The 1,459-nt window shown below is 33.2% G+C and overlaps 1 protein-coding gene across 1 annotated transcript; it reads right to left on the reverse strand.

Annotated features, from left to right (window-relative positions):
- Window positions 1-7: 7 nt before the first annotated feature.
- LOC102756455 (probable methyltransferase BTM2 homolog) lies at window positions 8-1,163 on the reverse strand. The gene has a single exon (XM_006777766.2). It carries the CDS (start codon window positions 1,078-1,080, stop codon window positions 424-426), a length of 657 nt encoding a protein of 218 aa, XP_006777829.1. The 5' UTR covers window positions 1,081-1,163; the 3' UTR covers window positions 8-423.
- Window positions 1,164-1,459: the final 296 nt, after the last annotated feature.

Here is a 1,459-nt window from a genome sequence, read left to right on the forward strand (position 1 = left end):
ATCTATTTCTGTGATACATTTAACTGGTTAACCATCAAAGTGCAATCTACAGTTTTCTACATATCCCAAAGTTTCTCACTGCAATGGTTAAAGTCAACATTGAAAAGATGAAAAAATACATAGCAAATTATGCTTCACTTTTCACAATAATACTAAGAAAAAGGTATCTTTCTATGATATCTGAGTGCTAAATGCTAATGTAATAGTGGTTTCTGCTATGACAAGAGTCACACTCTGCATGAAACTTTAAGATTTCTATATAAGAATAAATTTTAAAATCCAAAAGTAGAAAAAAATAGCAAACTCTGTCAACCTTTGCATTTCTCCTTTGCAAACCAGGTTTTAAGTACTGAGTTCATGGTCATATTTCCGATTAGTGTAGGCAATTTAGGAGTCTGGAATGAAAGGTTTTCTGTTTATCTATTAGCTTAAAAGCAATATGGGATCTTCTAGCTCATAGAAAGGAATGGAGCTGGCTTGACTTTCTCCAGAATCTGAGTCGTATGGAGCATCAGGGAGCTCTGTAAAACCATATGCCAGTTGTTCATCTTCTATATCTGATCGAACATAGCAGGAAGTGTTAGAATAGTCCTCATCTTCTATACTGTTGAAATCTTGAGGAATATATAACATCCCAGGGTAGTTCCTACTTACCAAGTCACTTGTAGTTTTTAGGGATATTTTTCTAAATGCCATCAGATGCATATGTGAAAATTTTGAATACTTGAAACGTTTAAAGCCCAGGGACTCTATAGCAATCTTCCAGCTTTTCATCATCATAGCATGACGATTCTGATGGGAGGAATCAGGTGTGATGATAAGCAATAAACCATTTAACATTAACAGTTCATGGGCTTTCTTGCAGCAAATCCATCTCTGGTAAGGCGATGGAAAATAAGAAAGAAGGAGCGAGAAAACCACCACATGGAAAAGTTCTCCAGGAAGAGAATCAATAGGGTTTTTCAGCTGCTTCAAAAAGGCATCTATAGCATCCTGCGCAAGCTGGAGTGGTTGCTGAAGCTGCAAGTTCAGGAAGTCACATTTATATACACTCTGCAGAAGTGGAAAAACAAGGCACATTAGAATTCAAAAATTACTTCCACCTTATTACACAGAGTTTATACCAAACTATTTCAAAGCATTTCTATTTAATACAAACTTTAATTATGTACCTTTCCCGTCTAAATTATTCCATTTGCACAAAGTTATTCAATAAAAACTTTTAGTCAAAGAAATCAGAGTAATTCATTCTAGATAATTCCTAGTTGCCATTTAAAAACATGTAATTTGAAATCAGAAATATTTTTGAGATATATATCTTTAAAAAATAAGGGCTTATTTGAAATTTAATTGAGGAAAGATTTAATAGAAATGTTTTCTTTTATGTTAAGTACTTTTTTACTTTTCAATTACAGCTGACATACATTATTATATTAGTTTTAGGTATACAACACAGTGA

This window comes from Myotis davidii, unplaced genomic scaffold, assembly GCF_000327345.1.
Source record: "Myotis davidii unplaced genomic scaffold, ASM32734v1 C64023657, whole genome shotgun sequence".
NCBI classification, from domain to species: domain Eukaryota; kingdom Metazoa; phylum Chordata; class Mammalia; order Chiroptera; family Vespertilionidae; genus Myotis; species Myotis davidii.

Bases quoted from the DNA above. Each gene is read 5' to 3' on its own strand.
- LOC102756455 (XM_006777766.2), bottom strand. From the start codon at position 1,080: ATGTGCCTTGTTTTTCCACTTCTGCAGAGTGTATATAAATGTGACTTC.